The sequence below is a fragment of the Macrobrachium rosenbergii genome, chromosome 52 (genome assembly GCF_040412425.1).
Source record: "Macrobrachium rosenbergii isolate ZJJX-2024 chromosome 52, ASM4041242v1, whole genome shotgun sequence".
NCBI lineage: Eukaryota > Metazoa > Arthropoda > Malacostraca > Decapoda > Palaemonidae > Macrobrachium > Macrobrachium rosenbergii.
Window position 1 is genome coordinate 743,199 of NC_089792.1, and position 11,946 is coordinate 755,144.

General features: G+C 38.4%; 1 protein-coding gene across 1 annotated transcript in view; it reads left to right on the forward strand.

Moving 5' to 3' along the window:
- Positions 1 to 11,946, forward strand: part of LOC136833988 (zwei Ig domain protein zig-8-like) — a 32,722-nt gene that overhangs the window by 19,943 nt on the left and 833 nt on the right. The window contains exons 4-6 of the mRNA XM_067096261.1: positions 143 to 293; positions 5,332 to 5,480; positions 11,243 to 11,946. The exon at positions 11,243 to 11,946 is cut by the window's right edge and continues 833 nt beyond it. Coding sequence (XP_066952362.1) covers positions 143 to 293; positions 5,332 to 5,480; positions 11,243 to 11,343 — 401 coding nt within the window. The 3' untranslated portion in view covers positions 11,344 to 11,946. The remainder of the gene's footprint in view (positions 1 to 142; positions 294 to 5,331; positions 5,481 to 11,242) is intronic.

An 11,946-nucleotide genomic window follows, 5' to 3' on the forward strand; every position in this document is an offset into this window, starting at 1 on the left:
TTTAGGGGCAGTATGGAGACATATTAATAACAATTTTATGATTGATTTTTTAATCTTTTATTTTCTTCCTGCAGAGGGAAGATTCATTGATAACAGAATTTTATGTTTAATGTTTTTTTTTATCTATTTTTTTCCCCTCCAGAGGGAGGCGCCGTGATAGCTGGCCCTTCGGAGGTGTACGTTGAAATCGGGTCGCGTCTTCTCCTGACCTGCTGGGTTACGGCTCCCCCGAAGCCACCTGGACCCTTGACCTGGTATCACGGAAAGCAGCCCATTCACGCGCATACAGCGAGGTAAGGAGGGAGATTTGATTCCATCAAAAATAACTGCCAAAGATATCATTATGAAAACGCTGGAATTACTTCATTGGTCTGCCTGGGTTTTTTGGCCCTACAGAAAAAATTTTATATTTCATTGGTCTGCCTAGGTTTTTTGGCACTACATAAAAAAAAATATAATACTTCATTGGTCCGGCTGGGTTCTTTAGACACGACAAAAAAAAAAAACTTTATTTTTCTTAAACGCTGAAATTACTTCATTGGTCCTACTGGTTTTTTGGGCACTACAAAAAAAAGTTCGTTTATTTTTCTTAAACATTGAAATACTTCTTTGGTCAGGCTGGCTTTTTCGTCGCCACAAAAAATAGTTAAGTTTATGTTTCTTAAATGGGAGGTAAACCAGAATGCTTAAGCTCTGGTAATTTCTGTAGAATTATGAACAGAATTTGCTCACTTCTGAGTGGTGAGTTTCTACTATGAATGTCTTTCAAATTGTTTCTGATAAGTTTGTATAGTAATCGACTATCACCTTTTAATGAGTGAACGTACGCTTTACTGCAGATCAATTTATAAGCAATGGGTTATTTCAAACAACAGTTCCTTAAACAAATGGCGGAACAGTTGGAAATGGAAGAATTTCAGCAAATGCAAAAATAAATTGCAAACCACAAATTTTGACAGAAAAAATATTCATTTAAAAATCACTATAATTGATTTCAAGATGCCAACGGATGGCTATTACGAATGCGACAGGTGACCAAAACTGAAGATAAAATGAACGAATATATAAGTTGGAAAACGGCCGCAGTCAGGTTATAGGCAATGGAGTGGAAAAAGTAGGATTATTTATGCAGGAGGGCCACCGGTCTTCATATGAAAGAGATTTATGAGAGAAAAATGAGAATCGGTTTACGGTTTTGACAAAAGGAATTTCGAGATAAAAGTACCGACTACCAGCTTAACTGGATTGAGAAAGATCTGGGATGACGCAACATTTCATTCATTGAGAAAGATTTGGGATGACATATCAATTTCATTCATTGTGAAAGATTTGGGATGACATATCAATTTCATTCATTGTGAAAGATTTGGGATACAGCACGTCATTCATTGAGAAAGATTTGGGATGACATGACATTTCATTCATGATTTCAAAATTCACACTGGATGGAAGATGACATTCTTTGGGTAGAATATAGATCCGATTTATTGCCAAGATAACATCTTCCCGTAGTTTTATCTAAGTTGGGTCAAATGTTGCCCACGTGCCAAATTTTGTCTAGGTCGGTCAAGCGGTTACCACGTAAGTTGCAAAGGAAAGGGAAAGGGGATGAGGGAAAGGGAAGGGGGTACTGGATTGAAACCTACCATATTATCTGAGTTGGGTCAAATGATGGCCGTGTGGCAAATTTTGTCTAGATCAAATATACATCAAACGGTTCAGATTTTATATAGCGCACAAAGTTATATATACAGACATTTACTTATATATATATATATATATATATATATATATATATATATATATATATATATATATATATATATATATATATATATATATAATATATATGTGTGTATATATACATAAACACATAAACGAGTATGTATACATAGATGTGTATACAGTAGAGATACGTTGTGAGAGAGGACATTACGAAGTATCAATCGTGAAATAAAAGTGAAAAAGAATTTCCCGCCAGATGTCTAATAGACTCACTCCGCGAGAAGTGAAAATGGAATTCGAGGTATTTTTAGCTTCCAGGGAAGAAGGTTTCTTCCTCGGACGCTAAATCTAATCTTCCTTTACTAACAACCTTTAGCCAGTTTTTGCATCGGGCTAAACGCGACAAACGATTGACTTCGCTCTCTCTCTCTGCCGGGCTAATTTTTTTGTTCTTATTGTTTTTGTTGCATCTATCATTCCTTTTTTTTTACACAGAATTAAAAATGAAGATTCATATTTTTACTGTTGGTGGAGTGTGTTCAGTTGATAATTTCCTCAGTGCAATCAGCTAAAGTGGGCATCGTGGATGAGTGTGTTAGTGGGTTGCTCATTGCCTGTTGGCTATCCAGTTGTGTATGGATGGGTATCTGCATCTGCTCGGGTTACGGAAAAGGGTGGGAGGCACGCAACCTCACTCCTGTAAAAGACTTGCTGAAAAATTTTAAGGCTTCACAGGGTCGATAGATGCATGGCAATATATATATATATATATATATATATATATATATATATATATATATATATATATAGGCCCTATGAAGCCTTCGAGTTTTTCAATAAATCTTAAGAGGAGTGAGGTTGCGTGACCCCCATCCTTTTTCGTAACCCGAGCAGATGCGGATTGCCATATAGAGTTGGGTAGTCAGTAGGCAATGAGGAACCCACTACCCACTCATCCATGGGGCCCACTTTGGCTGAATGCACTGCGGAAACAGTGAACTGAACCCATTTCCACCAACAGTAAAAATCCGGATCTTCATTTTTAATTCTGTAGTGAAAAATGCGACGAAGTTTCTTCAGCACATATGAGTTTTCTGCACAACATGTAATGCTGTATGAAAGCTTCAGGCGTGGCCCATGAAACTCTTAGCCGCGGCCCATGAAACTCAGCCAAGGTCTGGTGGTGGCTTGTGTTGTTGATACCTTAAAAGGGGTGCCAGAAGCACGATTATGGCTAAGATTAGCCTTGAATAAAATAAAAACTACTCAGGGTAGAGGGCTGTAATTTGGTATGTTTGATGATTGGAGGGTGGATGACCAACATACCACTTTGCAGCCCTCTAACCTCAGTAGGTTTTAAGATCTGAAGGCGGACAGAAGAAGTACAAACAGAAAAAGTGCGGACGGACAGACAAAAGCCGGCACAATAGTGTTCGTTTACAGAAAACTATAAAGGAACGATAGATGAAAAAAAAAAAAAATAAGAAAAAACACTTTCCCGGGGAGAGAGCGAAGTCCATCGTTTGTCGCGTTTAGTCCCGAAGCAAAAATTGGCTAAAGGTTGTTAGTAAAGGAAGATTAGATTTAGCGTCCGTGGAAGAAAAGTTATTCCCTGGAGGCTAAAAATACCTCGAATTCCATTTTCACTTCTCCTGGAGTGAGTCGATTAGGCATCTGGCAGGACATTCTTCTTCTCTTTGTATCACGCTTGACATTTTCTAATGTCTCTTCACAATCCCCTCTCTACTGTATACACATGCATGTATACATACTCGTGTACATACACATGTATACATATACATACACATATATATATATGTGTATGTATACATAAATGTATATATAGGTATATAATATATATATACATATTGATTTTATTTATTTATTTTTATTCCACTAACGTTCAAACATTTCACTTCAGAGTCAAGCAAACTCCCGGATATCCGTAGAGGAATCTAGGACAATTCAGCTTGTCCATTAAAAGCATCCACCGTCCTATTTAACGCGAACTTTCATTTTATCATAATGAAAACACATCAGGCCCAAAGGAAAGAATAAATACGAAAGTTTCAAAAAGTAATTATGGAAAGTCCTCGCACTTTCCCGGAGGCAGAAGACGTGGAGTTATAAAACATTTCCTCGATTAAAAAATGTCTATTGTGAGACTTATCATTGTTCTTTTTTTAATTTTGCGTTTTTTATTTATTTATTTTTTTTGAATGTTTAAAAATGTTGATATCAGCTGTCACAAACGCTTCTGGGAGAATATGAAGGGAATGAAATTCAGAATTAGAATATAGAAGAACGGAATTCAAAAACAGAATACAGTAGGAGGAATTAAAGAGAATATATGAGAATGGAATTCAAAATTAGATTACAGTAAGAAGAAGGAAACAGAATTTAGAAGAATGAAATTCAAAATTAGAATACAGTAGGAAGAATTAAACAGAATATAGAAGAACGGAATTCAAAAACATTATACAGTAGGAAGAAGTAAACAGAATATATTAGAATGAAATTCAAAATAGAATACAGTAGGAAGAAATAAACAGAATATAGAAGAATGAAATTCAAAATTAGAATACAGTGGGAAGAAGTAAAGAGAATATAGAAGAAGTAATAAATAAATATAACGTGATAAATGGGTAAGCAAACGGGACAAAGAAATAAGACCTTCCAAAACACTTGAGTGAAAAAATTATGCTGATAATTTATCGGCCTTCTCTTTATAATTTTTCCGGCTGTCCCATTAAGCCTTTTTAATGATTACACATAAAATTTTATGTTGATCTCCATCAAAACCTCTAGGTTTTTTTTTCGGCCTTTTTGACTCTGGGCCACAGGCATAGAAGACTATTGTTTTGTTCTTAACAATGACGCGATAATCAAAAAATAAATTAGTGCTTAGCTAAAGCCATTTTTCCTTTTAGAATGATGACCTTCCCAAATTCGTCTTGAATGACAATACACAGCAAATATTGAGCTCTTTTCTGGGATCGTCGTGATTACAATCTTTATCTAATACTCTTGATATATTTTCTGGTTTGGTTTTTCGATTCTGGTGTAACAAAATCTCTTGGTTTCGCTATGATAGCATATACACACATTTACCCGCTGTTAAAGTAGAAGCGAGTGTTTGTAAAATGACAAATCTTTAATATTCTTTGAATCATTCTGTAATATATATACATATATGTATATGCATATATATGTATGTATGTATGTATGTGTATGTATATATATATATATATATATATATATATATATATATATATATATATATATATATATATATATATATATATATATGCATATATATATATATATATATATATATATGTGTGTGTGTGTATATATATATATATAATGTGTATCTATGTATGTAACTTATATTATGAACACTTGCCCCCACTTCATTCAGGAATAAAGAAGCCATTAATTTATTCGATTGGTGTTAAGAAATTTAGCTATGCTGTAAAAAAAAATATAGATTTTTCCACCTTTCTCATGCACACAGCAAAGATCTTCAACTTCCCATTGAAGGTCACTTCCTTTGACCATCAGTCGCTCAATGGACACTTTAAAATATTGGTTTCTTTTTATCAGGAGTGGCGTCAGCTTACACGTGGCTCAGGAGGGAGCCACGGCGAGCGCTCGGCTCTCCCTGACCAGCGTGACTGCCACAGATGCAGGGAATTACACCTGTAATCCCGAGGGACTGACTCCGGCTTCCGTCACGGTCTACGTTTTGCAAGGTTCGTGTTTTATTTTTTCCTGACACCTGTCAGTCAGTCTTATAAACTTATTATTTATTATTTAGTGACTGTAAATGATAAGTAAGAATCCCTGCCTCGCTTTACTGTGACTGTAAGTAAGTAAAAATCCCTGCCTCGCTTTACTGTGACTGTAAGATAAGTAAAAATCCCCAACAGTGCATCACTTTATGAAGACCGTAAACGATAAGTAAAAATCCCCAACGTAGTCTAGGTGCTAAAATGGTGGCCCTGCAATGCTGACTAAACTTTTATGTTCCTTATACACAGTAAATTAGCTTAGTTGCTATTTGGACAATGTTGAGCATTTCTCAGAATTCAAGATGGCCTCTGTTGCCATATTGCAAAACAGCTGATAATCATTTTTTTAAGTTTTGTAAAAAGTGGTCTTGTAATATAATTTTCCAAGGGTTTTAAAGGGCGGAAAATTCATTTTTGCAGTTTGTTAATTTCTAAAGAGCCAAATAAAGGGTCAAACAAGAGGTTAAATTTCAGGATAAGTGAGTTTATTATATCATTATTCAAAAGACATAACAAAGTATTCAGTATCTGATACACAATAAAACTTCCACCAATGAACTTACTAAAATCAGTTATTTGTATTATAATCATCATCATCATCTTGGCCCTCTTCATCTTCCTCTACATCGTTAAGCTTGCTGGTAAAATGGCTACAAGTGACTTCTCCCTCACACTTGCAGTAGTCTGTACATGAAAGGCCAGCACTGTTGCAGCTACAACGCCCACTACTGCATGCCTTTGCTCCCTTTGCAGTACAGTTGCAGCCCACTCCATCTTGAGGAGCGACTGGGGTTGATGAGGGAGTCGGTGTAATGATGGAGCCTTCAATGTTCCAGCCAAGATTGGCAATATCTTGAGCTTCAGTGGGTGGGTCCTGTTGAGCTGCTGCTTTCCACAGCAGCATTTGAAGGTGAGCTCTGAGCACGTGCTGCTGCAGGCCGGTGTCAGTTGGTGGTGATTTTTTTAGTGGCGGAGGTTTCTTACAGCCAAGGTACCATCGAACTTGCACATCATTCATAGTCGTACAGCTTTGCCCATAGAGTAGTTAGAAAAGGGCATCTACTGTTGCTTGGTTGCTCCAGGCTCTCCAAGCCTTATCAAGACTACACTGGTATGTCATTTTCAAGGAGTTTGAGCACTGACTGCTTTCCTTTTCCAAGGGGTATGACAGTGCATGGGCACCAAGAGGCTGGCAGCGCTTTCTTTGTCCCAAGTGCTTGACAGTTTTGTTGGATATCACCATCCACTTTTCCATTTGAATCTTGGCATTGTTCTGCATCCTTGATATCCAATGCACCAGCAGAACAAAGATATCAGTATCATTACTGAGGATGCGGATGGTTTGGGCACCATCCGCCACGGCTTTCATCATGTAGCTGCAGAGGGTGATGTCTGCTTCAGCATGGGTAACTATACAGTCCAGTTATTGATCAGTTGGATGTTATGGTAGCCACAAAGGGTATTGTTAAGTAGATTATTATTCTTGGCATTATGGAGAACAGCTTCTCAGCATGGAAGGGTTGTATTAGGGGTCAGTCAAAATTCCCATGCTCTTGGTCTTTAGCACTTAGAGTTTCTTGGTCATAGTTGTCAAACAGGACAGTTTTCTTGGAGGCAGGAGGTTAGTGGGCCAGTTGAGCACTGATGCTTGCAGCTAGGTCTCTTGTGGTTCCAGAAACTGGCCCACCACAAACTAACACCAGGTCTGGAGCAGATGGAATTTTTGTCAGACATAGTGAGGCCTTCCCCAGCAGCTGTATTCATTAATAAGGGCTGGAGGAACTGGACTCCGCTACTTTGAGCTGTCTTCAAATTGTGCTGCTGTCCCACAACTATAAGACGGCTGAACAGCATTCCCTTTGACAATTACTGATTTTTTGAGTGCCACCATTGTCTTAACTTTCTTCTTTATTCTTTATGGTTGTGTGGAAGTTACTGTTAAGAGAATCAGAGATCTGCTTGCTCTGCTCACACCCAGTGGCCATTGCAGATGTTATACACACCTGAATGTGGCTCATTAAGGGGGTGAGAGTACTTTTCTAACTCCAGAGTGATCTTCCTGCAATCAGCCTCGTCCAATCTTCGTCTTGCTTCTCCTTTTTCCTTGTGCTTTTTCTCCTTATTCATATCTTTACCGTACGTCTCCCCTTCATCTCCAGCATCACTGTACATGTGTTCCATTGCTATGTCAAGGTGGGCACATACACTGAAACTGTTGACCCATACAGCCACTTGCTCGTTGCTTGTTGAGATGCCCTTCATACCTCCAGCACCTTTCCCTTGCTTGATATATGTTTGTTCACCAAACTGATCGGCTGGCACTGAGATGCCCCATCTGAGTGACGATAAATGTGGACCTGCAAGTAGGTCTTCTTCAGCAGCTTGAAGAAGGCGCTCCATCTGTCACGGAGACCAGCTCAGGTAACGAGCATAATTGTAGTGACCTGCAACAAGAAACATGGCAGCATTGCCCTGAGACATTATTGCTGAAGGTAGAAGTCACCAACCCGCTCTCCACACAAAAACATGAGTGCCAGCAGGGTAGGTTTTATAAGACAGTCTACCCATAGCCTCCCAGTTGGGTGCTGCCTTGCTGTTTCATGGTATTCACTAAGCTCGTGGTATGCTGTGCCACCGTTCAAGAAGATGGTCTTCAACAATACTGCAGTGATGGGACTGTATGCCCGTAAAGCATTTGCCTAGATTTTCCCATTCAAGATGCTAGTTATTCCACCAAATGCTGAACTCATGAGAACTTGTACACCAGACCCCTTCATCAGCATTCCTATGGCATCCCAGAAAACTCTTAAGTGTGTGCATCATGCCCAGGTGAAGTATGAGATTGGTCCAGCACTGAGGATCATTGCATTGAACTAGGCATGCAGTTTCACACAGTTGGAGGTTGACAGCGAGACGTATGTATTGCATCCTTAAAATCCTGAGAGCCCTTTCAAGATACACCAGTATAATTAGAATGGTGTCAGGATGAGCTGGCGGTGAGTCAATCATTGGTCCAAAAACCACCAGTGTCTTGGCTTTCTTAACAAGATGTTCCTCAGTCATTCTCATATATTTGCGAAAGCCACGCTGCATCTCGTTGCTGACTAAACCTGACTGTTGAAACTTCAGTCTGAAGCTTCAACTCTTCAACAGGCAGAGGTTTCACTCGCAAGTGAGGTGGGTTTAGCTGAGAAGGCCCGGTGTAGTGCTCTAGCTCAGTGGTGATTGAGTTGTAGAGGGGCACCTCATGTTTCTTAGGTTGAGGAATCTTCAGTTGCATCACACCAATATTTCCAGTGTCAATGATACCAGCCAGATGTTGAGTGAACTGCATGACCATGGCATGGATGCTCTTCTTTGCAAGTCGTTGTTTTTAGCCCAGCTGAATATGGGCCCAGTCTCTGTGCTCAGTCAGAGTTTCCTGCACGAGTTTCCTGTGGTATTCTGACTGATTGGCAGACACAAACTTAGCCACTGACTTGCAGAAGCACTGCACTTCATCATAAGTGCTTGTAATACCAAGCCTATTTAGTCTTAATGAGCTCTGAGCTGCCATACTTGTGGTGAAGTTTTACAGCTAGTTCATGAGTGGTCTGATTTCTGTAGCCATCGCAGAGATACTGTTGAATGCACTAAGCCATTGTCAGTGATGGTTTAGTGATTGTTCCCCTTGATACAAGGCTAGAAACCAATTTCAGGGGTGTCTCTCTGGTGCTTCCAGTGACTTTGTGATGAGCAAAATCATTGAGATTTTAGTCTTGGGGCCTACATTTTGCCATAACTTCTTTCTTGATCTTCCTCGCCAGCTTCTCAATATTTTTTCATCATCTTGGTTTGTGCTGATATTGACAATTTTCAAAAACTGTCCAAAGTTGTCTTTAAATCCAACTATATTTTCACAGCTTTAAATGTGGAGCACCAGCAACTTTTCACCAAAGTAGGTTGTCCCTGTGGATATGAACTGTCCTCTTGATACAGTGTTTGAAGCACATTCTCAGCTATAGTGGAAAGGACAGGTCTCAGTGCCTCCTCCTCAGGTGTCTTCATGGTAGAGTGAGTCAAAGGAATAGCACGAAACCGATGTAACATGGGGCATGGTGCTGTGCATCAGCAGCATGCAGATCAATTACAGCACCAAGTCTAACCATCACCTCATTAGCCCACTGATCTTATCTCTCATCAGAAATTTTCTGTAGCTTTCTTATGAAGGTGATATTGCTACCCCTTTCTACAGTTGTACACTTGGTAACCTGCACCCACCTTTGTGGGTTCTTTCTGTCTTTTGGTTTACACTTTCCCACACAACAGTCTCTCTTGAAAACAGTCACTACACTCTGATTTTAACAACCTCTTGGAAACACCATTGTTATCCCATGAGCAGTTTCTCTTTTTCTGTTCATTGTTTCTACTCTTTGATGTATAGCTACAATAACATGATCTGTGAGGTAACACTTCACTTCTTGAGAGAGTTGAAAAACACACCACCTTTTCATCTTGCTTGTAGCGATGATCTTCTGGACAACCACATTCATGAATGTCTGTAAGTCTCCCTTGGTATTGCAAGGACTGAAGAGACATTCCCCCTTTCCAGTAGCCATTATGATTGTGGAGATGTTGGACACCGTGAAGTAAGGCTTAGTATTCTAATCATACATACTCACAATCTGAAGTAAGAAAAAATTATGGTTAACCACATGTTTTTCAGAAAATTAATAAGTTTATATTTATACATTGTAATGTAAAAACAACTACAAAAATTAATTCTCCACCTTTTAAAACCCCTAAAAAGCGGTATTAGATGTCACTCTGTCATCAGCTGACGGTAAATGAAAAGTAAAAATCCCCAACGATACTGTAAAACGGGAAATGAGTAAAAACCCACAATTATGTATATGAACAAGGTTGTATTTTTCAAAGTGCTCTATTTTCCAAAATACAAAACTTTACTGTAACAGGAAATAGTGAGAAAAATCCACAATTATGTATATGAGCAAGGCTGTATTTTTCAAAAAACAAAAAATTTTACTGTAACGGGAAATAATAGGAAAAATCCCCAATCATTTCCAAAATATAAAAATGATTAAAAATGGGAGATTTTGACCGTGTGCACGACGGTTCTCGTCAGCCAACTGGTGTCGAAAACTCCCATTATCATTCATCTTTTTTTTTTGTATATTGAAAAATACTGCTTTGCACATATACATGATTGTGGATTTTTATATTAAAAATACTGTCTTAATGTCTTAGTCTTTTTTTTTTTTTTTGACAAAAATGTTGCTTTGACGTTTTCGATTTTTCTTGCTCAGTCTTAATGTCTCAGTCTTAGACATTTCATTTGACCTTTTTGTAGATGTAATACCTTTAGATTATGTTCCCTTCACTTAAACTGGTCAAACTTAGTGACGTATGACCAGACTAATGGTACCTTTAACAGTTGTGTGAAAGACCAGCCAATGCCCACTCCTGACTTATGCTACTAATCCTTCTAGTAGCGCGTTATTTTGCGCTATTTTCTTGTTTTCTATTTTCTTCACTTAAACAGGCAAAATTTAATCAATCGTAATGACATATAGCAAGCCTGACACTACCTGTAACTTTCATATAAAAGACCAAGCATTTTTTTTTCACCTGGCTACCTAATAATAATCCTACCACGTTCGTTTACACTATTTTTGTTTTTCCTTAAGATAAATATCTAATCAAACATTTCTGTCCTCTTCCAGACAAGGAACCGCGAGCCATGCATCACGACAGTGCAACAAGCAACACCTGCAACTTGCCAACGCTAATGACATCCCTCACCCTATTCTGGGTTGTAAGATGATGGCACTTTTAGAGTTCCTGACGAATGTTGTGTAAAATATATACCCCTTGAAATTTTATCTTTGAAGAGTGAAGACTTCTGTGGTAATTCAAAATCCTAACTGTTATTATTTGAGCTGTGAAGAGATTAAAATAAAATTGCATCTTGGGTTACGCTGTATTTTGGTCTGTCTCTATGTCGAAAGATTCTTCATCTCAGAAAACTCATGGGCATGGTTCTCTTGTTCCCCCAAATTACTTGTTGAACTTTATGACCTTTTTTATTGACATACAGTTTTACGAATAACCTCTGAAGTTAGGAAACTCACGCCCATTATCCACAGAATATTTTATTACTCTCTCTTTCGTAAGTTGCAGTAATGCTCTCATTTGGAGAATAAGATCATTAGAGCCTCAGTAAAGGAGGAGAGATGATGATGTTAAGGGAAGAAGCAAGTCAAGGACTTCCTTGGGAGTTTGGTTGAAAAAACGATTGGAAAAAAGGCTATTTTCTTGGCAATCAGTAGAGAAAAAGGTCTCTCTCTCTCTCTCTCTCTCTCTCTCTCTCTCTCTCTCTCTCTCTCTCTCTCTCTCTCTCTCTCTCTCACTTTTTTTCGTCTTTTTC